Source organism: Globicephala melas, chromosome 18 (genome assembly GCF_963455315.2).
Source record: "Globicephala melas chromosome 18, mGloMel1.2, whole genome shotgun sequence".
NCBI lineage: Eukaryota > Metazoa > Chordata > Mammalia > Artiodactyla > Delphinidae > Globicephala > Globicephala melas.
The window spans coordinates 23,240,201-23,267,937 of NC_083331.1; the positions used below are offsets into that span (position 1 = coordinate 23,240,201).

The 27,737-nt window shown below is 39.1% G+C and overlaps 1 protein-coding gene across 6 annotated transcripts in view; it reads right to left on the minus strand.

The window, feature by feature from the left end:
* Positions 1-27,737, minus strand: part of DNAJC15 (DnaJ heat shock protein family (Hsp40) member C15) — a 213,956-nt gene that overhangs the window by 141,086 nt on the left and 45,133 nt on the right. For 3 of the 6 annotated variants that reach the window (XR_009559864.1, XR_009559865.1, XM_060288271.2), the window contains exon 5: positions 21,306-21,376. Coding sequence is in view for 3 of the 6 variants with exons in the window: in XM_060288271.2 (XP_060144254.1) it covers positions 21,306-21,376 (71 nt within the window). In the remaining 3 variants the exon portion in view is untranslated. Of the gene's footprint in view, positions 1-4,550; positions 4,794-7,440; positions 7,577-21,305; positions 21,377-27,737 lie in introns of those variants that run through there. The other 3 variants (XM_030882171.2, XM_060288272.2, XR_009559867.1) reach the window with 2 other exon arrangements.

Consider the following 27,737-nt stretch of genomic DNA (forward strand, 5'->3'; position numbering starts at 1 on the left):
GCAAAAAATACCTAGAAACAAATGACAATGAAAACACGATGACCCAAAACCTATGGGATGCAGCAAAAGCAGTTCTAAGAGGGAAGTTTATAGCAATACAGTCCTACCTCAAGAAACAAGAAACATCTCAAATAAACAACCTGACCTTACACCTAAAGCAATTACAGAAAGAAGAACAAAAAACTGCCAAAGTTAGCAGAAGGAAAAAAATCATAAAGATCAGATCAGAAATAAATGAAAAGGAAATTAAGGAAATGATACCAAAGATCAATAAAATTAAAAGCTGGTTCTTTGGGAAGATAAACAAAATTGATAAACCATTAGCCAGACTCACCAAGAAAAAAAGGGAGAAGACTCAAAGCAATAGAATTAGAAATGAAAAAGAAGAAGTAACAAATGACACTGCTTAAATACAAAGGACCATGAGAGATTACTACAAGCAAGTATATGCCAGTAAAATGGACAACTTGGAAGAAATGGACAAATTCTTAGAAAAGCACAACCTTCCGAGACCGAACCAAGAAGAAATAGAAAATATAAGCAGACCAATCACAAGCACTGAAATTGAGACTGTGATTAAAAATCTTCCAACAAACAAAAGCCCAGGACCAGATGGCTTCACAGGCGAATTCTTTCAAACATTTAGAGAAGAGCTAACACCTATCCTTCTCAAACTTCCAAAACATAGTAGAGGGTAGGAACACTCCCAAACTCATTCTAGGAGGCCACCATCAAACTGATACCAAAACCAGACAAAGACGTCACAAGGAAAGAAAACTACAGATCAATATCACTGATAAACATAGATGCAAAAATCCTCAACAAAATACTAGCAAACAGAATCCAACAGCACATTAAAAGGATCATACACTATGATCAAGTGGGGTTTATCCCAGGAATGCAAGGATTCTTCAACATATGCAAGTCAATCAATGTGACACACCATATTAACAAACTGAAGGAGAAAACCCATATGATCATCTCAATAGATGCAGAGAAAGCTTTTGACAAAATTCAACACGCATTTATGATAAAAACCCTCCAGAAAGTAGGCACAGAGGGAACTTACCTCAACATAATAAAGGCCATATTACAAACCCACAGCCAACGTCGTCCTCAATGGTGAAAAACTGAAACCATTTCCTCTCAGATGAGGAACAAGACAAGGTTTCCCACTCTCACCACTATTATTCAACATAGTTTTGGAAGTTTTAGCCACAGAAATTAGAGAAGAAAAAGAAATAAAAGGAATCCTATTCAGAAAAGAAGTAAAACTGTCACTGTTTGCAGATGACATGATACTATACATAGAGAATCCTAAAGATGCTACCAGAAAACTACTAGAGGTGATCAATGAATCTGGTAAAGTAGCAGGATACAAAATTAATGCACAGAAGCCTCTTTCATTCCTATACACTAATGATGAAAAAACCGAAAGAGAAATTAAGGAAACACTCCCATTTACCATTACAACAAAAAGAATAAAATAGCTAGGAATAAACCTCCCAAAGGAGACAAAAGACTTGTATGCAGAAAACTATAAGACACTGATGAAAGAAATTAAAGATGATACAAACAGATGGAGACATATACCATGTTCTTGGATTGGAAGAATCAACATTGTGAAAATGACTATACTACCCAAAACAATCTACAGATTCAATGCAATCCCTATCAAACTACCAATGGCATTTTTCACAGAACTAGAACAAAAAGTTGCACAATATGTATGGAAACAGAAAAGACCCCGAATAGCCAAAGCAATCTTGAGAAAGAAAAACGGAGCTGGCGGAATCAGGCTCCCAGACTTCAGACTATACTATAAAGCTACAGTAATCAAGACAGTATGGTACTGGCACAAAAACAGAAATACAGATCGATGGAACAGGATAGAAAGCCCAGAGATAAACCCACGCACCTCTGGTCAACTAACGTATGACGAAGGAGGCAAGAATATAAAATGGAGAAAAGACAGCCTCTTCAATAAGTGGTGCTGGGAAAACTGGACAGTTACATGTAAAAGAATGAAATTAGAATACTCCTTAACACTGTACACAAAAATAAACTCAAAATGGATTAAAGACCTAAATGTAAGGCCAGACACTATCAAACTCTTAGAGGAAAACATAGGCAGAACACTCTATGACATAAATCACAGCAAGATCCTTTTTGACCCACCTCCTGGAGAAATGGAAATAAAAACAAAAATAAACAAATGGGACCTAATGAAACTTCAAAGCTTTTGCACAGCAAAGGAAACCATAAAAAAGATGAAAAGACAACCCTCAGAATGGGAGAAAATATTTGCAAATGAAGCAACTGACAAAGGATTAATCTCCAAAATATAGAAGCAGCTCATGCAGCTCAATATCAAAAAAAACCAAACAACCCAATCCAAAAATGGTTAGAAGACCTAAATAGACATTTCTCCAAAGAAGATATACAGATTGCCAACAAACACATGAAAGGATGCTCAACATCACTAATCATTAGAGAAATGCAAATCAAAACTACAATGAGTATCACCTCACACCAGTCAGAATGGCCATCAAAAGATCTACAAATAATAAATGCTGGACAGGGTGTGGAGAATAGAGGACCCTCTTGCACTGTTGACGGGAAGGTAAATTGATACAGCCACTATGGAAAAGAGTATGGAGGTTCCTTAAAAAACTAAAAATAGAACTACCATATGACCCAGCAATCCCACTACTGGGCATATACCGTGAGAAAACCATAATTCAAAAAGAGTCATGTACCAAAATGTTCATTGCAGTTCTATTTACAATAGCCAGGACATGGAAGCAACCTAAGTGTCCATCAGCAGATGAATGGGTAAAGAAGATGGAATATATATATACAATGGAATATTACTCAGGTATAAAAGGAAATGAAATTGAGATATTTGTAGTGAGGTGGATGGACCTAGAGTCTGTCATAGAGTGAAGTAAGTCACAAAGAGAAAAACAAATACCATATGCTAACACATATATATGGCATCTAAACAGAAAAAAAAAGGTTCTAAAGAACCTAGGGGTAGGACAGGAATAAAGCCACAGACGTAGAAAATGGATTTGAGGACACGGGGAGGGGGGGAAGGGTAAGCTGGGACGAAGTGAGAGATTGGCATGGACAAATATACACTATCAAGTGTAAAACAGATAGCTAGTGGGAAGCAGCCACATAGCACAGGGAGATCAGCTCGGTGCTTTGTGACCACAGGCATGGGGTGGGTGGGAGGGAGGGAGATGCAAGAGGGAGGAGATATGGGGATAGATGTATATGTATAGCTGATTCACTTTGTTATAAAGCAGAAACTAACACACCATTGTAAAGCAATTATACTCCAGTAAAGATGTTAAGGAAAAAAAAAGAAAAAGAAAACTCCCCCACTACAGGATGTCATAAATTGAAAAATGTGTCTAGAATATTAAGAAAGCATTTTAAGATAGATGAAATACAATAGTTCAGCTTATCTGGGATGAACCCAGGGTTGTGAAGGAGTACTAGAAAATAACGCTGGTATTCTGCCTCTGAGTCTCTTTTCTCACTTTTAGAATAGTAAAGTGATGATGACCAGGGGCTGTTTTGAGAAAATAATTTAACATGCTGTACATTTCAGGGCCAGGAGTTCCAGACCATGTGTTCATCCCCTGCTTTGGAGAAACCCTGCACTCTAATCAAACTAACTAATACATCCTATTTCTGCTAATTGTGACTGATCTCAGGGGAAACAAAAGAGTCACCAATCATATGGTATATCTCACTGTTTTTAAAGCCAAGGTCTATGCTACTCGTGATTCTATGAAGCTCCCCCTGATGCTGAATTTAAAATATTGTTTTCTTTTTCTGAACTTCTTTAGCATTGCCTCTCAAATAGTATTTGTGTGGTTTATCTTTTCCCTAACTGTAAGTCCCTTTGGGTCACGACCCATGACTGGTTCACACCTGTAACTCTCAAGGAACCTTACAGTGCCTCGCACGTTACAGTGGTTAATAAATATTTGTAGAATGAATAATTGAATAAATATACAGTACCAGAAGACTATAATTAAATACAAATCCCTCAGACTTCTCCCAGCTCTTTTCAGACTTTCCTCACAGGGCTCATTTTGTAAACCTTTAATCATTTTAGTCGCTCTCCAAGTTCCCATGCTTCAGCTATAGGGTCTCAGGGAGAGCAGAGTTCTTTCCTAACCACTGCTTTACAAAACACCATTTAGTAAATTCAATCAACTTTCAAATCACTTCCCCGGGATGGCAGTCAGTGTTTGGTCTCAAAATATTTAAAGCACCTTACATAGGCAGAGTACTAAATTCCTCTGAGGAAACAAGGGACAACATGAGCATAAGTATAAGCAGCAAGAAACTTTCTACCCATCGCTCACAAATTCCAATTATATTACCAATGATTATACTTGTACGGGGGGTTGGGGGTGGGTGGGAGGAATTCGGAACTAACAGAAGTCTTAAAATGTATGACTATCAGAGAGAGGAAGAAAATAAGGGGGAAAGATCAGTGATTGAATTTTAACCTGTTCCTCTGAAAGATAAAACAAAGATGGATTGTTCCTCTTTTATTATTATATAGCTTAGTAGTGGAAGAAATAATTGTGGTCACTACATGTATGAAAATTATGAAGGTCATGATTTAGATTAACTTGCAGGACGTTTTTTATAAGGTCCCCCTTTTTCTCCTTCAGAGTGGTCCTTGAGCATCAATCAGTGTTTGGTGGCTGCTTCTAGCAAGTCTTTTGCTTCATTAATTTTGGTTGCTAAGTAAGGAGATCCACCTGAGAGGACAAAGAAAAGTAAATGGATTAAAACACACTTCATTATTGACAGTTTTTAAAGTCTCAAATGAAATATAGTACTTATGGAGTACAGACTTAGAGTCACTGTGCCCTAAAATAAAACTGTCAGTTCTTTTTTAGAGTTCTTCACAATGAATTACTGCTAATGCAAAGAGCAAGAGGAAAACTGAGGTGAATTTCAAATTCAGAATCTTTATAAATCACAAACAGACGCTTTTTGACATACAAAAATACTGGCCCCAAAACTGTCACGTTAAAGCTATTTAAGCATCATATGCCTTCTAACTTCTAGTCCTGAACACTTTCATTGCTTAACACTAGAACTAACAATCATATTACAGTTCACCAGTCCCTTTGTGTTTTTCATTTTTTTTCTCCCCTTGAGTACAAATGATCTATAGCTGTTGAAAACATAAGACCTCAGTAGTGCACAACAAACCAAAAACATCTAGATAGCACTGGTGTGTATATTGTCCTGACTTTATCCAGGCCTTTTACTGATATCATACCACCCATTTTAAAAAGGAAAAAGAAGAAAAAAAAAGGGGGTGGGGGGGAAGAAAGCAGGGAAACAGAACAGCATAAGGGCAATGCTGAAGGAGCTATATTTAGTTTTTTACTCTTGAAGATATCACTGACATTTTCACATCAAGATCTGAATCGCTATAAACACTTACGGATTATATCACAGAGTGCCCTTGAATATACAATAAGAATTACAAATGAAATTGATGCAAGTTTCCATATGCACTTGACTCTGAAATAAACTGACTTCAGGATTATCTTTGAAAATGATCTCAGAATTAGGTAATGTCAATCTTGGTAACAAGCTGGTTAAATTTTGAGAGTTACCAATGTAATGCCAGGCATCCTGTATATCCTCAACAACTACCAAAATATTAATTGAACTCAAACATAACCTTTAATTGATTGATATGAATTCTGGATATTTAAATCACTGGCCATAACATGCTCATTTAGCAGAAAGAAAAAAAATCAAAGGCATGGAAGATCGAAAGTCTCATTAAACATTATATTTATTGATGGCAATGTCAGAGGAAAAAAATTGACAGTTTATTCAGAAAAACATTGAATTACCCTTCACCCTCTTTTAATGAGAGGGACACTGGACTTCTCAATTATGTGCATGGCAGAAACTTTGGGTTCGGCACTCATTCTACCTTCCTAAAACTTGGAAAAGGCCCTAAGCCTAAAACTACGATTCCTATATTCTCTTCAAGTAGTGTTTGATTCAAATTAGGATCTATCAATGAGAGGCAGTCTTGTGAGATTTGAAAGGCTGAAGAGAAAGGTTTTCTTGCTGGGCCTCTTTGTTACTGCTGCTAGCAGGTGAAATCATGGTGTAGTGATGGCCGCAGCTGTGCTTTCCTTACAGTTCTAGTGGCAGTCCATGACGTAGTCAATGAGTAGCTGCCCTGACAGCGCAGCTCTGTAATTACTAGGGGAGCCATTCTTGTAAGCCAAGTCTAAAATGTACTCCTTTAGACCTTCCAACAATTTGTAACCATTCATTCCCTGCACTAAATGCTCTCCTGCTTAAAACCTCTGGTTTCTGGCACTGAATCTTGACTAATATAAAATATATAGGATACATATCCTTTATTTAATGGAAACAATACAGTTTTGAATCTTTCGATCCTGCTCAGGTTTCTTGGGGGAATCATCTGGATTGCATTTAATTAGAATACTCATCCTCTGGGCTTCCCTGGTGGCGCAGTGGTTGAGAATCTGCCTGCCAATGCAGGGGACACTGGTTCGAGCCCTGGTCTGGGAAGAGCCCACATGCCGTGGAGCAACTGGGCCTGTGAGCCACAATTACTGAGCCTGTGCTCTAGAGCCTGTGTGCCACAACTACTGAAGCCTGTGCTCTAGAGCCCATGAGACACAACTACTGAGCCCACCTGCCACAACTACTGAAGCCCACGCACCTAGAGCCTGTGCTCCGCAGCAAGAGAAGCCACCGCACCACAATGAAGAGTAGCCCTCGCTCACCGCAACTAGAGAAAGCCCGCACATAGCAACGAAGACCCAACGTAGCCAAAAATAAAAAAATAATAAATTAATTAATAAAAAAAATTATCAAAAAACTAACACTGGATATACATTGACCTCAATGAAGTTTGATGACACTATCGACTCATACTGTCCAAAAATAACTGGGGCTCAGCAAACCCATGATCAAAACCACTGTGATGAGCATAGTAACTAGGCATTATTCTAATATAGTATTTCATTTGGTTCCTCCAACTATCCTTTGTAGTTGCTCAATTCTTATTTTCATTAAAGAGAACTGAATCACAAAAAAGTTCAGTTACTTGCCCAACACTAGCCACAGAGTTAAAATGAGGTGGAGTCAGGATTCCCAGGAAGGTTACCACACCACACTGTCTCTCACTCTCTTTACAAACTTCTTTGCTTATTCAACTCCTACCATGTTAAACATTTGGTTGTTATAAACCTTTTCTACTTTCTTCAAGCCGGTAACCCCATCCCAGGTCCTCTTCCTTCTTAGGAAGATTGAAATCATGCCTTGTGGTTTACTTTTAAAGTATATGTCTATCTACTCATTACATAATAAATACGTTGAAGAGCAATCATGTCTTACATCTCTCTGTATTATCAGCACAGCTCTGAGTACACAGAAGGGAGTGGAGACGTGTCCTTGATGGGGAGAAGGAAGTGGTGAATCACTATTCCTTTATTTTCTTGCATCAAGTACCAGTTTCAGAAAAGTAAAATCACTTCAGAGAGACAGAAAACAGGATAAACAAGTGTGTTACGAGTGGGTGCTTTAAAAATAAATATCTGCAAAACATCTGGGTAAAACAATCCTAACCAGCACAAGAGAAAATAAGCAAATATTCTACAACTAACAATTGTTACAAAGTTAGGTACAGGCATACCTTGTTTTCTCATGCTTTGTTTTATTGCACTTTGTACATACTGAGTCTTTTACAAATTGAAGGTTTGCAGCAACACTGTGTCAAGTAAGTCTTATCAGTGCCATTTTTACAACAGGTTTATTTTTTAATTATGGTATGAACATACATTGTTTTTTAAATATAATGCTATTTCACACTTAACGAACAACAGTATAGTGTAAACATAACTTTTGTATGTACTGGGAAACCAAAATATTTGTGTGACTTGCTTTATTGCAATATTTGCTTTATTGGAGTGGTCTGGAACTGAACCTAGTATCTTTGAGGTATGCCTGTATAACTTATTACTAATGTGAGTTTCAAAGAAAGTACACCAATGTGAGGATTAAGAATATATAAGTTCCTTTTTTCCTTGGGTCTTCCTTATGCAGATCCATATATTCCTTAACTCTCGTTAAAACTTATGAATGTCTACATCCCAAGTCTGTAAGACAGAAGTAAGAAGTATTGCCATCTGCTGATCTGAAGGGTTCTTAAAAGCCACCCACCCTTCTTAAAAGAAAGATGTTAAAATCACATTGAAGCACATAGGAGATTGACTTCTCCGAACTTCAGAGAAGTTCCAGTGATCTGCTCCCCAGTGAAACTGGTGAAAACTATATAATAACCCCCAACCATTTGTAACCTCTAGAAACGATCTTAAAAACAAAAAGAAAAAAGAAAAATCTACTAGAGAAGATCTATGAGAAGTCAGTAGGAATCTGTGGTAAACGGCTCCCTCCTATTCCCCTCCCAGCTCAGCAAGGCAGAGACTCCATGCTAGACTGCTCTAGCAGAAACACAGGCCTCCATCTCTCCCCAGCTCCCGGACAGAGGGCTTTCTTTCTGGGAGGAGCAGGATGGACCTTCGTATTTCTCTTCCTACTCCCAGTTGCCTGGTGCTGAGGCTCAGCCACAGGAAAGTGGAACAGAGGCTCTACTGTGGACACGGCTCCCTTAGAATAAATACTGGGACCTCAACAGCTCTTTTCCCAGCCCACAAGGCATGGTGGTTTCACACCAGGATAGGCAAGCTGAGAAGACCTCTGGCTACTTCACTAAAACCACCCAGCCAGTTAATAAACAAATAATAATAACAAGCTGGCCTGGGGGGTGGGGGATGGCAAACCAATACCCAGAGCTGCTATAATACATAATCTAAAATATTCAGTTTCCAACAAAATATTTCGGGGCATGTAAAGGAACAGGCAAGTATGACAGTATGACCCATACACACATCATGAAAAAAGTAGCAACAGAAACTATCTCTGAGAGGGACCAAATGCTGGATTTATGGAAAAAGTTTCCAAAGTAGCCATTATACATTCACAGAACTAAAATTAAAAAAAGAAATCACTAGAGGGGCTCAAGAGTAGATTTGAACTGGCATAAGACAGAATGAGCAAACTTGAAGATACAATGATTGCGATTATGCAAACCAAAGATCAGAGAGAAAAAGGAAAGAAGGAGAAAAAACCAGAGCCTCAGAGAAATGTGGGACATCATAAAATCCATAAAAATACATGAAATGGGAGCACCAGGAGAGGAAAGGAGAAAAAACAACCTTTAAGGATATGCTGGCTAAAAATTTCCCAAGTTTATTGAAAAACAATAACCTACACATCCAAGAAGCTCAACAAACTCCAAGTAGGATAAACTTAATAAGGCCTAAAACACACATCATTAAGAAATGCTAAAAGTCAAAGACAAGGAGAGAATATGGAAGGCAGCATTAAATTAATTAAAAAATGAGGCCATTAGACTGAGGTGGCTTTAATGCCTTAGTAGACTACATAATCAAACTAAAACCTAAGGCTATAAATCTCTCCACATTAAGAAATTAAAACCTGAGTACAACGAATCACAAACAGCCAACTAGACTTTTCCAAGTAAAGCAAATGCTTACGCTACAGCCAAATAATTTTCTTGGTTTGGTTCGGCCTCTTCTCTATAAAAACCTTTCCACTAGAGGGCTCCTAACCACTTTCGGATTGGTGCTGCCCAATTCAAATGAATTTTTGCTCAAACGAACTCTTAAAGTTTTTAATATGCCTCAGTTTATCTTTTAACAGTAGCAAGAGAAAGACAGTGTGACACTTATAAAGGAACCCAATAACATAAAAAGCTAACTTAGCAGAAAAACAATGGAGGCCAGGAAGACAGTGGTATAACATAAAGTCCTCAAAGAAAAAACTGTTGACCAAGAATGCCATACATTCAGCAAAGCTGTTATTCAGAAATGAAGGTGAAATAAACACTATCCTAGATAATCAAAAACTGAAAGAATTTATTGTTAACTGATCCACTTTAGAAGAAATACTAAAGGAAATTATTTAGGCTGAAAGAAAGTGACCTCAGATGGTAATCTGAATTTACATATACAAAGAGCACTAGTAAATGTAACTGTGTAATTATAAAAGACAATATAAATGCCTATTTTGCTTTCTTCTCTTAACTGATTGAAAAGGTAACTGTAAAAAAATATGCATAAAATGTACTGTTTGGTCTGTAACACAGAAATATAATACATGCATAATACACATGCTAGTAATAGCACAAAGGTGTATAGGAGCAAAGCTGTTACAGATTAAGAAAATAACAGCAGACAGTAATGATTCTAACAATGTACTGTTCAGCTTGTAACATTAGTAGACGTTATGTGTATAACAATAATACCACAAAAGGGGGAAAATGGGAACAGAGCTATATAGAAGTAATATTTCCATATATATTATAAGAATTAAGCTAGTATAAATCTGAAGCTGATTCTGAGAAATTAAGATGTATATGGTAAACCCTAGAGCAATCACTTTTAAAAACCCTCAAGAATAATGAAATAATAAAATCAAAATACTACATTAGAAAATATTCAGTGCAAAAGAAAGCAATAAAGGAAGACTAACGAGGGGTAAAAAAGACATGACATGGAAAACAAAAAGCAAATGCAGGGACTTCCCTGGTGGCACAGTGGTTAAGAATCTGCCTGCCAATGCAGGGGACACAGGTTCAAGCCCTGGTCTGGGAAGATCCCACATGCCGCAGGGCAACTAAGCCCGTGAACCACAACTACTGAGCCTGCACTCTAGAGCCTGTGTGCCACAACTACTAAGCTCGCGCACCACAACTACCGAAGCCCATGCACCTAGAGCCCATGCTCCGCAGCAAGAGTAGCCACCGCAATGAGAAGCCCACACATCGCAATGAAGAGTAGCCCCTGCTCACTGCAACTAGAGAAAGCCCACACACAGCAACAAACACCCAATGCAGCAAATAAATAAATAAATATTTTTTAAAAAACAAATGCAGACATAAATCCAACTATATCAATAATAAAATTGCATGTGAACGGAATAAACAATCCAACCTGTCATTAGGTTGTCAGGTTGGATTAAAAAAACATGATCCAACTAAAGGCTGTTTACAGGAGACAGACTTTAGATTCAAAAGCACAAATAGACTGAAAGCAAAAGGATGGAAAAAGAGGTATCATGAAACACCAACCACAGACAAACTAGAATGGCTATACTCATGAGACAAAATAGAGTTTAAAACAAAAAAGTGTTCCTATAAATATATATGCTCTTAACGACAGAGCACCAAAATATACGAAACGAAAACGAAGAAAAATGAACAGAGAAACAGACAATTCAACAATAAGAATTAATGCCCCACTTTCAATAATGGATAGAACAACTAGACAGAAGATCAACAAGGAAGTAGAAGACTTGGACAACACTTAAAACCAACTAGACCTAACAGATATTTACAGAACACTTCACTCAACAACAGAATATACATTCTTCTCAAGTGCACATGGAACATTTTCTAGGAGAAACTGTATGATAGGCCATAAAACAAACCTCAATAAATTAAAAGGATAGAAACAATACATTATGTTCTCCAACCACAATTGAATGAAATTAGAAATCAATAGCAAGGACAAATTTGGGAAATAAATACTTACAGGCCATAGCTTAAGTAGTGCTTAGAGAGCAATTATAGTTTTAAGTTCCTGGGTTAAAAAAGAAAAAAGATCTAGGGACTTCCCTGGTGGTCCAGTGGCAAAGAATCTGCCTTCTGATGCAGGGGATGTGACTTTGATCCCTGGTCTGGGAACTAGGTTCCCACATGCCACAGGGCAGCTAAGCTGCACGCCACAACTACTGAGCTCTCGCGCTGCAAAACTAGAGCCCACATGCTCTGGAGCCCGCGCACCACAACTACAGAGCCCATGAGCCCTGGAGCCTGTGCACCACAACTAGAGAGAGAAAACCCGCATGCCACAACTAGAGAGAAGCCCATGTGCTGCAATGAAGAGCCTGCGCACCACAACAAAAGACCCCACATGCCGCAACGAAGATCCTGCCTGCCTCAACTAAGACCTGACTCAGCCAAAATAAATGAATGAATGAATGAATGAACAAATTAAATTAAATAAAAAAGAAAAGAAAAAAAGATCTCAAATCAATAACCTAAACTTCAACCTTAAGACACTGGAAAGAGAAGAGCAAACTAAACCTAAAGCAGGAAGAAGAAAGGAAATAATAAAAATTAAAACAAAAATTCATGAAAGAGAGAATAGAAAAACAACGGGGAAAATCAACCAGCCCAAAAGATGGTTCTTTGAAAAGAAGTCCTTAGCTTGTTGATCAGCAAAACAAACCTTTAGCTTGTCTGACCAAGAAAAAAAGAAAACAGATTCAAATTACTAGAATCAGAAATCAAAGAGAGGATATTACTATCATACCTTGCAGAAATAAAAATAATTATAAAGGAGTACTATAAATAACTATTTCAACAAATTAGAAAACATATATAAAATTAGACAAATTCCTCAAAAGACACAAATCACTGAAACTGTCTCAAGAAAAAATGGACAATCTGAATAGATCTATTACAAGTGAAGAGACTGAATCAGTAATCAAAAAACTATGCAAAGGGCTTCCCTTGTGGCGCAGTGGTTGAGAGTCCGCCTGCCGATGCAGGGGACGCGGGTTCGTGCCCCGTCCGGGAAGATCCCACATGCCGCGGAGCGGCTGGGCCCGTGAGCCATGGCCGCTGAGCCTGCGCGTCCGGAGCCTGTGCTCCGCTACGGGAGAGGCCACAACAGTGAGAAGCCCGCGTACCGCAAAAAAAAAAAAAAATTAAAACTTATTACAAGGCAAAGGTTATCAAGACAGTGTGGTACTGGCACCAAAGACAAACATACAGATCAACGGAACAGAACTGAGAATTGGGAGATGGGGTGCGGGTGGAGCTAAAGGATGATAGAGTTTCCTTCTGAGGTGATGAAAATGTTCTAAAATTGACTGTGGTAATGGTGGTACACATCTGTAAATATACCAAAAACTACTGAATTGTACACTTTAAATGGATGAATCATATGGTACATGAATTATATCTCAATATAGCTGTTTTAAAACAACAGACAGAAGGCTCTGAAGAATACTTTGAGTCTGATTCAGTTTATCAGATCCTTATAGAGAATCACAGAAACCTAGGGTTGGAAGAGTCTTAAAGGGTTCTTACCTGTTACACAATACATGAATACCTCCTATTACATCACCAACAAACTGTCCTCCAACAGTTCTCAATCTCAGGTTACCTTTACTGCTTTGCTTGAACGTCACTTTTTCCACTGCTGTAGCTCCAGTGCCTAGAACAGTGCCTAGCTCCCAGTAGGTACTTGTAATTACTAGTTGACTGATATCTCATGAAGGGGAACTAGGATAGCTCCAACTACAAGCACAGTCGTCCTTATAGAGGTCCAATCTTCACTGTTCATAGTTTCTTCTAAGTGAACATAATTCTGCCTCCATAAAGGCACAGAAGAGAGACTTCACATATTCATGCAACATTTTAAGTATTAGATATTGCATAGAAGTCCTCCAATTTTCTCACGATAGCAAGGTTTCTTATTCATTATTGCTTCACCCAAAAACCTAGGAGTTACCCTTCTTCATTTTTACTACCTCCAATCCATGAGCTTTGTTGGCTTTATCTTCAAAATATATCCTGAACTGGACCATTCTTTACCTCCTTCGTTACAAAACCCATAGTGTAAATCAGTATCATTCTTTCTTTGGTAACAATTTTCTGTACTAACTTCCTTGCTTCCACTCTTGACATCCTATAGCTATCTTTTCTCCACAGCTGCCAAAGCAGACTTTCCCATATTGTAAATCAGATATATCATTCCCATTACACTTGAAGGTAAAAGCCAAAGTTCTTAGCATTAGCTCTCCAGCTACGTCATCATCTGGCCCTGGATGTTCTCTCCAATCATATTTCCTACCACTTTTCTCCTTCTCACTACACTCTAGCCAATCTCCTTACAATTCCAGAAATACACAGTATGTTCTCATTCCAAGACCTTTGCACTTGATGTTCCTTCTGCCTAAAATACTCTTCTTAAGATTTTTGCATGACTTCCTACTCCCTCAGGTCTTTGCTCAAATATTATCCCCTTACAGAGAATTTTAAGATGATACAAGTAATACTGCAACTGCCTCCTCTCCAGCTGCTGATCTCTACCCCTCCCCCACTCTGCTTTATTTTTCTAAAAGCTCTTATTATATCATGTGACGTTTTTCATACTAGCCTTTTCTGCCTAACTACTCCCAAAACTTAGTGGCTAACAACAACGATGTTTTTTTTCCCTCACTATTCCATGGATTAGCTGGGCAGTTCCCCTGAGCTGGGTCAGGGGAGCCAGGGCTGGATGGTACAGGGTGGCCTCACTGGGACTTCACCTGGGATGGCTAGTCCTTACTCTCAACTTGCTCTTTTATCCTTCAGGAGGCATAGACCAACCTGGTCTTCTTCACATGGTAGTCTCCAGGTTCTAAGAGGATAACGGCTGAAGCTGCAAAGCTTCTTGAGGCCTAGACTCAGAATTCATACAATGTTACTTCTGCTATATTCTGTTTTGTTGAATGAATGAATGACTACTCATATGACACTGCTTCCAGCTCCTCAACATCCTGTTTGGTTTCCTCTGAATACTACTTAGTTTGTCCATGTCTTCCAAAACCTAGCATCCAGAAAGGGACACAAAATTCTGGACAAGATCTAACTTCAGCTCAGTATAGCTGGGTAGTAAATATTAGTTGAAAAAGTGAGTGACAAGTACAGAAGATTGTGGTAATATTCAGTCTCATAATACAGATACTGTGTGCCCTTTAATGCAGCTTAAGAATGCACTGGCTTATTTCTAGCGGCTTTTATACCGTTGAATCTTATAGCCTTTAAGATCAAATATACCCCCATGGCTCTTTTTCATGTGTAACACTGCCAAGTCTCTGCCCTATATTTACACAATTGATTTTGGGGACCTAAAAGAACATTACATTTACCCCTGTTGAATTTAAATTTAATCTCTTCTAATTCATTGATTTCTCTAGTTGATCATTTCCACCGACACACTTTTTGGTCTGAGACGAAAAAGTCTGAAAACTGTTGCTTTCATACAAAATACATGACATTCAAAAAAATAATTACCTTGTATACCCAAAGAAGGCCTGAAAAGGGAGAAAATAAGTTCCTAGAGGAGTATTAGGAACTCCTGGGGGTCCACAGTGCACGCCTTGCTAAGGCTGCTATACATCAATGAGAATGAACAAATGACTGCTCCACATTACAATATGGATGAATCGCACAAAGATAATGTTGACCCAAAGCAGCCAGATGCAAATGACTCGACATTCAAGAGAGAAGCTAACCTGTGACATATACATCAAGATAGTGGCTCCTTTTAAGGCTGCGGTAGACTGAAAGGGGTCTTGAAAGTACCCCCACGCTTTTCAGGGGTATGGTGATGTTTTCGTCCTTGATCTGGGGGCTGTTTATATGAGTATGTTTGTAAAAATTTATTTAGATATATATTATGATGTGAACTTTGCTGCCTGTATTTTCTACTTCAATACAAAGAGAACCTAAAAATAAAAAGAGATTGAGGAGAAACATAATCTCTTTAAAAAAAGGAAATCAAATTACATCACTCTACTGCTTAAAACCTGACAGTAACTTCCCACTCTATTTAGAATAAAGTTCAAATATTGGGTTGGCCAAAAATGACCCAAATATTGGGTCGTTTGGGTTTTTCTGTGACATCGTACGGAATATTAATATTATACAAAACCTACAGTGTTTCACAACCATAAAGCATACTGTTTTCAAACTCTGGGCACCACTTCATCTCATGCAGCTTCTCCCCTTGCTTATTACACCCCTATCACACTAGTTTTCTCCCTTAAGCACAATAAGTTCTTTCCTCCTAGGAACATGCTAGTTCCTTAACTTTCCAACCACTCTTCACATGGCTAGCTTCTTTTCATCCCTTAGAGCTCCTCAGAGAGGCCTCCCCAATCATCCCATGTAAAGTTGCCTCTTTCCCGTATTCTATAATCTCAGGCCATTGTGCCCTTTATTGCACTTACTGCAATTTGAAATAGGTTTAATTGTTTTTTGTCTGTCCCTCCACTAGAATGTATGTTCCACGAGGACAAGGATTTAGTTGCCCTGTTTTACAGTTTTTGGGGTTTTTTAAAATCTATTTATTTTATTTTTATTTATTTTTGGCTGTATTGGGTTTTCATTGTGGTGCACAGGCTTCTCATTGCGGTGGCTTCTCTTGTTGAGGAGCACGGGCTCTAGGCGTGTGGGCTTCAGTAGTTGTGGTACACAGGCTCAGTAGTTGTGGCTCATGGGCTCTAGAGCGCAGGCTCAGTAGTTGTGGCACACGAGCTTAGTTGCTCCACAGCATGTGGGATCTCCCCGGGCCAGGGCTCAAACCTGTGACCCCTGAATTGGCAGGCGGATTCTTAACCACTGCACCACCAGGGAAACCCCACTCTGTTTTACAGTTTAAATCCCAAGATTTATTAGCACAATGTTCTGACACCTTGTAGAAGTTGAATAAATAATTTCTGAATGAATAAAAAGAATAGTTTCAGGTCATTTCACATCAAGCTAATAAGTCTTTTAAAATTTTGATATGATCATTATATATTCATTTTCACAACACTATTTTACCTGTACATTTTATTTGTATGCCTTCTTTTTATTGATTTGCTTATTCATTCACTCATGAAAAAAATTAGAATTTATTAAATGTCAAACACATAGGTTCTAAAGATAAATAAGCCATGTTCTTTACTTTTAAACATCTCACCACTTATCAAGGAAAATTAATATGTGAGAAAAACGAAATTACCTTATACAAAGTCTTAAATCTAATTAAAATGTTGAAATGAAGGGAAGTGAAAGATGAGCCCTCTAAAACAAATAATAGTCTAGTACATCTACCAAAAAAGGAAATTGAGCTAATTAGGCATCACTTTTTCTTAGTGATTCCATGTTGACTCTTAGTGATCATATCTTCCTTTTTCTAAATGTTTGAAATACATATTTTAAATGCAATATATTGTAATAAGTTGTAATATATTATTACCAGGGCTTCATGTCAAATTTGGCTTCTTTTACAATAAGGGTAATTAAGGAAAACCCATTTAACAGTATAATTACTTTGACTTGCTTTTAATCCCAATATTTAATTTAATTTTGATTTAAATACTATTAAAGAAGAGAGAGCATTATATGTTTATTGAAAGGGGACATACATGGAAAAAAGACTGACAATGTGCTGCGGCAGGCAGATTTCAGCTAAGTGTAAGGAAGAACTTTTTAGTAGTTACCGCTGCCTATCAGAGCACTGCTTTGCAAAGCAGGAAGCTCTCCATCACTAAATATCTTTAAGGAAAGCTAACAGGGCATTTTTCCCAGGATGGAGCAGAAAGATTTAGTAGGCAGCATTGATTAGACCAGTGTCCTCAAACTATGGTGAAGCACTTTTTAAAAAATTTTCTTGGATGTCACAGCAATGTCAAATGGCTATAAAGATTTCTGAATGCTTTTTTGCGGTACGCGGGCCTCTCACTGCTGTGGCCTCTCCCGTTGCGGAGCACAGGCTTCGGACGCGCAGGCTCAGCGGCTCACGGGCCCAGTTGCTCCGCGGCATGTGGGATCTTCCCAGACCGGGGCACGAACCCGTGTCCCCTGCATCGGCAGGCGGACTCTCAACCACTGCGCCACCAGGGAAGCCCTGAATGCTTACTTTTGATTTCAGTTTTTGATTTGTTGCACACAGGTAACAAACTGGCCTGGTATGAACAGGCAAACTACATTTTGAGAAGCACTGGATTAGACAGTCTATGAGAGATCTCTGAGGTTCTACAGTTTTTCAAACTTACCTAGTCTGTCTTCCTATTTTCATTAGGCATTAATATCAAACTACTAACTTCATAACTAATCGTTTTCTCCAGTACTTTAAAAAAAATACAAGCTAAAAGATATTCTAAAAGCATTAGATCAAAGAGCTGAGACATTTTTACTGCATTAACCTTTTATCTCACTAAAAGAAAAGGCAAAATTTACTTTTTGTTTGTTTTTCAAAATTTACTTTTACCAAAGCACATCTGAATGCTCATTTAAAACTGGTTACAAAAAATTTATTTCCAGTTATCTCCCACACCTAATTTTCTGGTGTCACTTTCTTTGCACAAGCTAGTAATGAAATATGTAACAAGTCACCTTGATCACACATTTGAAGTTCTCGCTTTGTTTTACCAGCTGGTAGCAAAACCAAGAGAAAAGCCACGTGGGGGTGGGGTGGTGAGAGAAAGAATATGCATGAACTTCAGAAGCACTGGGTGGAGGAGTCAAGTGTTTGCAACCACCTATAAGTAACACTCAGTGGTGACCTGGCCAAGCAAATATGGTAAAGAATTGTAAGAAGAGCAGGCAAAACTGAGAGCTGCCCGTTCTCATACTTCCCCAAACATTCCTGGCTTTTTCTCTGCAAGGACAGATACTTTCATTTAAAATCTATTATCTTCTTATAGAGACAGATTGTACCAGGTGAGGAATACCCTTATCTAAATGTAACTACTGTAGAGTTAGAAATCAGAAAATATAAACCATTGTGAAAATAAATAACAAAATCCATTATCTTCTTCCCATTAAAAATGAAGCAAAACAAAACAACCTTCCTTCTCAAGAGATAATTTCCAGATTTATGAGCTATCATCTCCCAACTCCATCAAACATGAATTTTTTTCCCTCAAGTAGTTGCAATATTCCTTAAATCATCATACTTGTACTAGAGCAGGAGTTCTTAACTATGAGTATATGGATGGGTTTTAAGAAGTCTATGAACTCTCTGAAACTCCAAATATTATAAAATTTTGGGTGAATGAGCAATTATATGGACAAGATGTCTACAGCTGTCACATTTGTTGTTGACAACTGTTGATTAAAAGCATCTTTCTTAGGTTAAAAATGTGATCCGAATAGAAATATAAGGTACGGGTTCTTAATTAATTGAATAGGTATATAAAAGTATTACATTATATCATATATCCAAAAAAAGCTTTAGAAATAAATCCTTTCATTTTGTAGATGATAACATTGACATTTGGAGAGGTTAGGGGAGTGTTCAAGGCCATGCTGCTAGCTAGAAGGCAGAAGATGAAGAAGAAGAATGCTGGCTCCTACTTCCGGATCCATTCCCTCCCACTCTGCCACCAATGCAAGGCCAGACTAGAGGATACTAGTAAGCACACTAAGGACAGCCAACAACCCCAATTCTGATAAATATACAATCTCAGAATAAATCAAGTAATTCTTTAAACACTACTGGCTCATAACATAAACATTTTCTATATTTTACTAAAGGTATCTAAAAATATATATTCTTTTAGACACATTTTAGAGCTCACTTCCTTGCCAGTAGACACAATCAACAACTTGTCAATCATCTGAAATACATTAGTGCTTGATCCCACCGCAATCAACGAGAGAAGGGCATACACTTGATAAACTCCTCCCTCCCTCCCTCCCTTCCTTCCTTCCTTCCTCCCTTCCTACCTTTCTTTAATATTTTATTCCCTCCCTCCCTCCCTTCCTTTCTTTAATATCTTTATTGGAATATAACTGCTCTACAACGTCCCCATATCTCCTCCCTCATGTCCCTCCCACCCTCCCCATCACACCCCTCTAGGTGATCACAAAGCACCGAGCTGATCTCCCTGTGCTATGTGGCTGCTTCCCACTAGCTATCTATTTTACATTTGGTAGTGTATGTATGTCCATACCACTCTCTCACTTCGTCCCAGCTTACCCTTCCCCCTCCCCGCATCCTCAAATCCATTCTCTATGTCTGTGTCTTTATTCCTGTCCTGCCCCTAGGTTCATCAGAACCATTTAAACATTTCTTTCTGAGTCAATTACTCTAAAAGCCCACAGTGCAAAGTAAATTAGTTGAATGGATCTTTTAGTAACTGTTGAAGCTGTTTAGAAATTTTAAGCAAAACCTCTTTTCAAAGTTTATTCTTTTGTTTATTCACACTAAAGAATAGCAAGTGCAAAAACCAAAGGAGATGATATTTAGTGAAAAGAATTTTTACAGTAATTGAGAAAGCTGAAAAAGAATGCCTGATTTTGGAGTCAGGATGGGTAGAAATCCAAAATTTGTTTTTAATTTTTTTCAAAATAATTAGAAAACTGAAAGTCTGTAAGAATCCAAGAAACCCTTTACTCTCTGCCCCCTACTCCCCCACTTCTGACTTCTGAAATACAGTGTAACCTTCTGCCATCTGTTATTTTAGAGCAGAAACAGTAATAAACATATGGGCTTTCTCTCTCAAGCAGCTGTAGGGTAGTTAAAGTTATAATAATTGTCTTTCTGTAAGATAAATCTACATTTAAAACCTGGCCAGTTAAAAAAAAATAGCTCAGCCTCAGAGCCTTCCAGAATAAAATTAAGAAATTCAGAATCATCTGTGACATACTACATTAAGAGATTTAGAGAATACCCTCCAAGTCTTGTACTTTTATGTGTATGGTTAAACAAATGTAATTCATGATGCCCAAATCAGTTAATACAGTCAAAGAGTCCACAAGTCATGTTTTTTCTTTCTCCATCAAAATGCTAGGAGCCTCAGGACTTCCCTGATGGTCCAGTGGTAAAGAATCTGCCTTCCAATGCAGGGGACGTGGGTTCAATCCCTGGTCGGGGAACTAAAATCCCACATGCTGCGGGGCAACTAAGCCCACACACAGCACAGCTACTGAGGTCATGCGCCTCGACAGAGAGCCCGCGCACCACAACTACAGAGCCCACATGCCCTGGAGCCCAAGCGCCACAACTAGAAAGAAGCCCGCGTGCCCCAAAGAAGATCCCGTATGCCACAACAAAAGACCCTGCATGCCACAACTAAGACCTGACGCAGCCAAAAAAATAAAGAAAATAAGTAAGTAAAATAAATAAATATTTTTTAAAAAGATTAAAAAATGCTAGGAGCCTCAAACAGGGGTTAGATACTCATATATAGAAATTGCTAACAAAGTTTTCCAACACTGATAACTATAAATGCATCACTTCGGTGGGTCACTGAACTCCAATCTAAAGGCTCATTTATTTATAAGAAAAACCACAACACGTGTGACACATAAATTTCCATTTCAGCTATATAACAGGAATTTTACCTACCTTTATCTGGGTGATTCAAAATCATGATTCTCCTGTGAGCTGCTCTAATCTTGGCCTTGCCGGCAGATGGGCTGTAAAAAGAAATTAAAGTGCTTATAACAAATAGTGTCAAATGCAGATTATAAATTAATGGTTTATATGGTTTTAAGAAATTAAAAACTAATGAGAATTTCACCATCTTGTGGATAAATATGAAATTACAGCTTGTCACTTCATTCTACCAACCATCAAAATAAATCATATTCAATGCTGCATGTACTTTCCTTCAGTCCTTATTCTCAATTAAAAAAACATATACACAATATAAGGATAGGAGAATCATAGCCTGTAGACTATTACTGTGAGTTTGAAAATTTATGCTTCAAGCTCTTTGAGGGGAAGGCAGTATATATAATGTAACAAACAGGTATTTGAACTCTAGGGCTACCAGACTTCAGGATTTTAATCCCAGCACTGCCATGAAAGATGGGGTAGCCTTGGTCAAATTTTTTACCCTCTCTGAGCTTCGGTTTCTTCATTGTGAAACAGGGATAGGAACAACATAGTCCTCATAGAGCAATTACAAGGATTAAATTAGTTGATGCCAACAAAGTGCTACAGCAGTGCCTGGTGTGTAGCAAATGTTCCATAATAGTTAGCTTTTACTATTATTATCTTTCAACAGAACATCTCAAAACCCTTAATAGCTCATAATTTATTTAGCTTTGTGAGAAAACTATGGGAAAAGTTTGGCTGTTAGAGCCTATGCTCTAAACAAAAATTAAAGGAGAAAGTTAAATAAACCTAAAATTATTCCTGCAAAACCTAATTTATCCAGTACTGGAACTCCTTCTCTCTAGTACATTTTCCAGGTAAGGGAAAAAATTAACACTAATAATAACAAGATCCTGGTGTTCCTACTTAATATTTATACTCGCTTATCTAAGCTGCTTTTCTGAGCCTCAAATGGAAATAACAGTAGCTGACCCAAAGTACACAGTGGTTGCTGTGAAACTCAAAATCATCTGTATGGATGAACCACACTGTAGGGGCTAAACGCAGGAACTTTTAGAGATATTCAGACACTGGTTTAAATCCATCACTCATAATCTATAAAACTTTGTCTTGGGACTTCCCTGGTGGTCCAGTGGTTAAGACTCCGTACTTCCTCTTCAGGGGACGCGGGTTCAATCCCTGGTTGGGGAACCAAGATCCCACATGCCGTGTGGTGCGGCAAAAACAAACAAACAAAATACTTCGTCTTGCTTACTTGAACTCTCTGACTTATAATTTTCTCACAAGCAAAATTTTCTCATAAGCATACCTCCTAGGATTATTTTAAGGACAAGTTAGATTATATAAGCAAAAAGGATGAGCATGACCTGGCATAAAATTAGTGTTCAAAGAATAGTAGTTATTATCATGAACATAAAGAATGCTTATGAAAGTGTATTACATTTCCTACTTTTTAAAAAATGGGGTATAAATAATCTAATCTAGCATATCTTGAATGACTCAAAAAGCATTATCATGAGTATCAATTAAGTGCAAAGAAACTCTCAAGGTCTGCAGAGGTTTGCTTGCCCTTCTCCTAAATGGTCATAAAATGCTATCCATTTAAGTTCTTCTGTCTGTTTTGAACGCTGCCTTCCTTGCTGTCAGTTGTCAATCCTCAATTCTACCAGTGTTCTAGTCTCTAGCTATTACTTGCCAGTTACTTGCTATTTCTAATCTCCTGGGGTTAAGTAACAGATCATCAAACATGTTAAAATACATTATCAATTGCTACATAAGCATATAAACATTCTTCTATAAATAAAATAAATAAGTCAAGTCAAAAAGCAAGTCAAATGAGAAATCAAAAAAAATCTTGAGACAAATGAACAACCTACCAAAACTTATGGGATGCAGCCAAACCATTTCTAAGAGGAATTATAGTAATAAAAGCCTACATTCAGGGGGAAAAAAAAGAACTCAGATAAACAACCTAACTTTACACCTCAGAGAAGTATAACAAGAAGAACAAACTAAGCCCAAAACTAGTAGAAGGAAAATAAAGATCACAGCGAAAATAAATGAAATAGAGACTAAAAAGAACAAGAAACCAAAAATCAATGAAACTAAGAGCTAGTTTTTTGAGAATACATACAAAACAGACAAACCACTAGCTAGATCACCAAGAAAACAGAGGACTCAAGTAAAATCAGAAATGAAAAAGGAGAGATTACAACTGATACCACAGAAATACAAAGGATAAGAGACTACTGTGAACTGTACTATATAATAACAAATTGGACACCCTAGGAGAAATAAATGGATAAATTCCTAGAAACAAAGCATCTACCAAGACTGAATCATAGAAAATATGAACAGACCAGTTACTACTAATGAGACTGAATCAGCAATCAGAAAACTTCCAACAAAGAAAAGTCCAGGACCAGATGTCTTCACTTAATTCTACCAAACATTTAAAGAATAATTAACACCAATCCTTAAACTCTTCCAAAACATGGAAGAGGAGGAAACACTTCCAAACTCATTTTATGAGGCTAGCATTACCCTGACACCAAAACCAGACAAGGGCACTACAAGAAAAGAAAAATACAGGCCAATATCCCTGATGATCACAAATGCAAAAATTCTCAACAAATATTACCAAATCGAATTCAACAATACATTAAAAGAAAGGATCATATACCATGATTAAGTGGGATTTATTCCAAACAAAACGAAGGATAGGAAGGCGGAAGATGGCGGAAGAGTAAGACGCGGAGATCACCTTCCTCCCGACAGATACACCAGAAATACATCTACACGTGGAACAACTCCTACAGAACACCTACTGAAGGCTGGCAGAAGACCTCAGACCTCCCAAAAGGCAAGAAACTCCCCACGTACCTGGGTAGGGCAAAAGAAAAAAACAGAGACAAAAGAATAGGGACGGCACCTGCACCAGTGGGAGGGAGCTGTGAAGGAGGAAAAGTTTCCACACTCTAGGAAGCCCCTTCGCGGGCGGAGACTGCGGGAGGCGGAGGGGGGAGCTTCGAAGCTGCGGAGTGCACAGCAACGGGTGCGGAGGGCAAAGCGGGGAGATTCCCGCACAGAGGATCGGTGCCGACCGGCACTCACCAGCCCGAGAGGCTTGTCTGCTCACCCGCCGGGGCGGGCGGGGCTGAGAGCTGAGGCCGGAGCGCAGGGAGAGGACTGGGGTTGGCGGCTTGAACATAGCCTGAAGGGGTTAGTGCACCACAGCTAGCCGGGAGGGAGTCCGGGGAAAAGCCTGCACCAGCAGAAGAGGCAGGAGACTTTTCCTTCCCTCTTTGTTTCCTGGGGCGTGAGGAGAGGGGTTTAAGAACGCTGCTTAAAGGAACTCCAGAGACGGGCGCGAGCCGCGGCTAAAAGCACGAACCCCAGAGACGGGCGCGAGCCGCGGCTGAAAGCGCGGAATCCAGAGACGGGCGCGAGCCGCGGCTGAAAGCGCGGAATCCAGAGACGGGCGCGAGCCGCGGCTGAGGGCGCGGACTCCAGAGACGGGCGCAAGCCGCGGCTAAAAGCGCGGACCCCAGAGGCGGGCGGGAGACGTTAAGGCTGCTGCTGCCGCCACCAAGGGGCCTGTGTGCGAGCACAGGTCACTCTCCACACCCCTCTTCCGCGGAGCCTGTGCAGCCCGCCACTGCCGGGTTCCCGGGATCCAGGGACAACTTCCCCGGGAGAGCGCACAGCGCGCCTCAGGCTGGTGCAAAGTCACGCCGGCCTTTGCCACCGCAGGCCCGCCCCGCACTCTGTGCCCCTCCGTCCCCGCCGGCCTGAGTGCGCCAGAGCCCCCAATCAGCGGCTCTTTTAACGCCATCCTGTCTGAGCAAAAAACAGACGCCCTCCAGCGATCTACACGCAGTGGCAGGGCCAAATCCAAAGCTTAGCCCTGGGAGCTCTGAGAACAAAGAAGAGAAAGGGAAATCCCTCCCAGCAGCCTCAGAAACAGCGGATTAAAGCTCCACAATCAACTTGATGTACCCTGCATCTGTGGAATACCTGAATAGACAACCAATCGTCCCAAATTAAGGAAGTGGACTTTAGGAGCAAGATCTATGATTTTTTTCCCCTTTCCTCTTTTTGTGAATGTGTATGTGTATGCTTCTGTGTGAGATCTTGTCTGTATAGTCTTGCTTCCACCATTTGTCCTAGGGTTCTATCCGTCCATGTTTTTTTTTAAATTTTTTTTCTTAATAATTAATTTTAATAACCTTATTATACTTTACCTTCGTTCTTTCTTTCTTTCTTTCCGTCCTTCCTTCCCTCCTTTAGACAACGAATCATCCCAAATTGAGGAGGTGGTATCTGACAGCAAGATTTAGGATTTTTCCCCATTTACCTCTTTTAGTGAGGGTGTATGTGTATGCTTCTGTGTAAGATTTTGTCTGTATAGCTTTGCTTCCAACATTTGTCCTAGGTTCTTTCCGTCCCTTTTTTTTTTTTTTCTTCTAAATAAGAAGTTTGTAATTCAATACTTTATTATACTGTATTTTATTTTTACTGTATCTTCTTTCTTTCTGTCTTTTTTCCTTCTTTCCCTCCTTCCTTCCTTCCTCCCTCCCTCCCTCCCTCCTTTCTTTCCTTCTTGCCTTCTTTCCTTCTTTGCTTCTTTCTTTCTTTCTTCCTTCCTTCCTACCCTCCTTTCCTTCTTTCTTTCCTCATACTTCTACTAATTCCCTCTACTTTTTCTCCCTTTTATCCTGAGCCTGTGGATGAAAAGCTTTTGGTGCTCCAGCCAGGAGGCAGGGCTCTGCCTCTGAGGTAGGACAGCCAACTGCAGGACACTGATCAACAAGAGACCTCCCAGCTCCACATAATATCAAACGGCGAAAATCTCCCAGAGACCTCCATCTTAACACCAGCACCCAGCTTCACTCAACGACCAGCAAGCCACAGTGCTGGAAAACCTATGCCAAACAACTAGCAAAACAGGAACACAACCCCACCCATTAGCAGAGAGGCTGCCTAAAATCATAATAAGGCCACAGACACCCCCAAACACACCACCAGACGTGAACCTGACCACTAGAGAGACAAGATCCAGCCTCATCCACCACAACACAGGCACTAGCCCCCTCCACCAGGAAGCCTACACAACCCACTGAACCAACCTTAGCCACTAGAGACAGACATCAAAAACAGGAGGAACCACAAACCTGCAGCCTGCAAAAAGGAGACCCCAAACACAGTAAGATAAGCAAAATGAGAAGACAGAAAAACACACAGCAGGTAAAGGAGCAAGATAAAAATGCACCAGACCTAACAAATGAAGAGGAAATAGGCAGTCTACCTGAAAGAGAATTCAGAATAATGATAGTAAGGTTGATCCGAAATCTTGGAGATAGAATGGACAATAGATTGGACAAAATGCAAGAATCAGTTAACAAGGACCTAGAAGAACTAAAGATGAAACAAGCAACGATGAACAACACAATAAATGAAATTAAAAGTACTCTAGATGGGATCAATAGCAGAATAACTGAGGCAGAAGAACGGATAAGTGACCTGGAAGATAAAATAGTGGAAATAACTACTGCAGAGCAGAATAAAGAAAAAAGAATGAAAAGAACTGAGGACAGTCTCAGAGACCTCTGGGACAACATTAAACGCACCAACATTCGAATTATAGGGGTTCCAGAAGAAGAAGAGAAAAAGAAAGGGACTGAGAAGATATTTGAAGAGATTATAGTTGAAAACTTCCCTAATATGGGAAAGGAAATAGTTAATCAAGTCCAGGAAGCACAGAGAGTCCCATACAGGATAAATACAAGGAGAAATACGCCAAGACACATATTAATCAAACTGTCAAAAATTAAATACAAAGAAAGCATATTAAAAGCAGCAAGGGAAAAACAACAAATAACACACAAGGGAATCCCCATAAGGTTAACGGCTGATCTTTCAGCAGAAACTCTGCAAGCCAGAAGGGAGTGGCAGGACATACTGAAAGTGATGAAGGAGAAAAACATGCAGCCAAGACTACTCTACCCAGCAAGGATCTCATTCAGATTTGATGGAGAAATTAAAACCTTTACAGACAAGCAAAAGCTGAGAGAGTTCAGCACCACCAAACCAGCTTTACAACAAATGCTAAAGGATCTTCTCTAGGCAAGAAACACAAGAGAAGGAAAAGACCTATAATAACGAACCCAAAACAATTTAGAAAATGGGAATAGGAACATACATATCGATAATTACCTTAAATGTAAATGGACTAAATGCTCCCACCAAAAGACACAGATTAGCTGAATGGATACAAAAACAAAACCCTTATATATGCTGTCTACAAGAGACCCACTTCAGACCTAGAGACACATACAGACTGAAAGTAAGGGGATGGAAAAAGATATTCCATGCAAATGGAAGCCAAAAGAAAGCTGGAGTAGCAATTCTCATATCAGACAAAATAGACTTTAAAAT